Source organism: Penaeus vannamei, chromosome 26 (genome assembly GCF_042767895.1).
Source record: "Penaeus vannamei isolate JL-2024 chromosome 26, ASM4276789v1, whole genome shotgun sequence".
Classification (NCBI taxonomy): domain Eukaryota; kingdom Metazoa; phylum Arthropoda; class Malacostraca; order Decapoda; family Penaeidae; genus Penaeus; species Penaeus vannamei.
Genome location: NC_091574.1, coordinates 5509876 through 5512375, shown reverse-complemented (window position 1 = coordinate 5512375; position 2500 = coordinate 5509876). Strand labels below are relative to the sequence as shown.

At 40.6% G+C, this 2500-nt stretch overlaps 1 protein-coding gene across 1 annotated transcript in view; it reads left to right on the top strand.

The window, feature by feature from the left end:
• The window catches only part of LOC138866546 (corticotropin-releasing factor receptor 1-like), a 124285-nt gene that overhangs the window by 81831 nt on the left and 39954 nt on the right, over window positions 1-2500 (top strand). The window contains exon 5 of the mRNA XM_070139646.1: window positions 1294-1420. Within this exon, the coding sequence (XP_069995747.1) occupies window positions 1294-1420 (127 nt within the window). The remainder of the gene's footprint in view (window positions 1-1293; window positions 1421-2500) is intronic.

The window sequence follows — 2500 nt, the reverse complement described above, 5'->3', positions numbered from 1 at the left end:
TAGTCCATCTCCGTCTGTGCAACAATTATCACATCCATCTCTTCTTATCTATTCTTGCGATCTGTTTTTAACGTACCATCAGTAGAATGTTGCGTAAGAGACGGTTTAAACGTACTATACCTCACGAAACCTAAAAACTGTTCATTCTTAAAGTTCATCATCTGGGAATAATTCCCATAGATCATGGCAGCACAAAGAATAAAACAAGTGGTTTCCGTCACCTCCATTCGTGTTATTGAAGAATTCGCCATCACACCTACTACCCGACCCTCCGGCTGGTAATGCGGTCTTTGTCATAGGCATTGTGGTTCATGCGCTGCCTGGGCTGCCTTGGCACCATAAGTCACCGATGATAGTATCTTGTACCCTAGGTATGAGTCTGATTCTTTACTGCCCGGCCTATCAGGTTTTGGCATGACCGGATGCAGTTTAACGTCATATTCAAGACATCACACAAAAGTATTTACCCAATATTATTTGTTTACAGTAGTGTAAAGGTCAAGAATAAAATCTGACGATACAATATGGATTATTTGTTCAGCCTGCTCTGAATGCTATCCATTTAAATATCTGAAGCTCATTTCAATACGCATCGTTTCGAGAATCCCTTGTATTGAGAACAAAGGCGTGTTAGTATCAGGTACTTTTAAATCAGTAAAAAGGGTGTTCCAGTAACAGGCACATTTGTCTCTCTCATATGTCAATGAATGACTTTTCAATGATTGGTGATTTCATTTTTACCGAAATATCGATTCCGTATTCAGAATTTTCGATAATGTAAGATAATATTTCAAAAAAATATGTGCGTTTGAAGAATGATGAGCCAGAACAAGGGCAATGAGTAATATTCAAGACTTTTATGCTGAGTTATAAATAATGTTCATGGCTTAGACAGTCTAAAGAGAGAGATTTGTGGATGGAAGAAGCAAATAACTACCTGACCTCCTTGTCTAACAAGGACTAATTCCTATGACCTGTCACAAGATGTATTCACGGCCATATGTATTTTGTCTTTCTTTCTCTCTTTCGGTGTCTCCTATACTGGAGAGAGAGAGAGAGAGAGAGAGAGAGAGAGAGAGAGAGAGAGAGAGAGAGAGAGAGAGAGAGAGAGAGAGAGAGAGAGAGAGAGACAGAGACAGAGACAGAGAGAGAGAGAGCGAGAGAGAAAGAGACGGAGAGAGAGAGCGAGAGACAACGATTGAGAAAGAGACAGAGAGAGCGAGAGAGACAGCGAGATAGCTAGCGAGTAAGCGAAGGCCGAGAGAGCCGCGCCCCTGACGTGTCTCCCGCCAGGACGCTGGAGTGCGACCGCCTGCGCGTGCACCGCAACCTGGTGGCGTCGCTGATCATCCGCTTCGTGGTGATGCTGGTCCTCACCGAGCCCTTCGTGTCCAACCGCCAGACCAGCTACCGAGACGTGGTGAGTGCTTCTTGTTTGTTTACGTGTCCTCTTCCTTTCCTCTTTTCTTTGTGCGTTTGTCGGTGTATCCCACTTGACTATTGGTGTATCATCCACGTATCTTTGTGCTTATGGATGACATGTATGTATTCGTCCCTGCTTTTGAAGTGTCCGCCCCTCTCTTAAGCAATAGATTTTCCCTTCTCCGTCTCTTCTCCCTTCTCCATGTCATTGTGTTTTAACGTCTGTGATGTTCATTCTGCACTGATGTGTTGCATATCGAGACCGTAAGTTCTGAAGTCAAATCAAAGTCAATCACACTTTTCTGACTCGCATCAAGCTCTCCAAACAGACGATCCTTTTACGTCCGAGATTTAGAGTCTTCTGTTACGTCATCAGTTTCATAATTTCATCAAACATATCGTTAACAAGCGAACGGAAGGCCATTATGTGTATTGCATTTCAAAGAACATGTACTTCTTTCATCATGTGAAGAACCTAATACACTCCCTTCGCTTTTAAAGTGAACTTGTGTCGGTAAATGGGAACCCTTTTTTTTTTTTTTTTTTTTTTTTTTTTTTTTTGCTGCTGTGTGTCAGCGTGTACGTATGGGGTTTTGCATTATTCTTATGGCATGACAACAATGAGATAACTTCATGCGTGTATGTAAAGTAGAAACGAAGAAGAGGTAGGTAGACACAAAATAATAAATAGACCGTTGGATGAATCGATATACAGACAGATAGACAAAGTGACATCTCATCTCCCTACTTTGCAGAGAAAGAGAAAAACAAATAAACAGTATAAAAGAAGAGTAGCGGGAAGAGCGAGAGTGTATCTCTTAAACATTTATACGAATAAACACAGGTACAATATATATGGCTAGAATAATATAGCTAATGTGATATAAAACGAGGACTAGAATTATAACTTTACTGTTAAACAATGTAATCATGTAAGTATGCAAAACAAAAAACAAAAAAACAACATTTAAACTGATATAAAAGGCCATATTTAGAAGTACTAATGCTGCGTAATCTTATCACATCAGTAATGAATTTCTAGCTTGCGATGGCTATATGACACTGTCCGGAGATGATG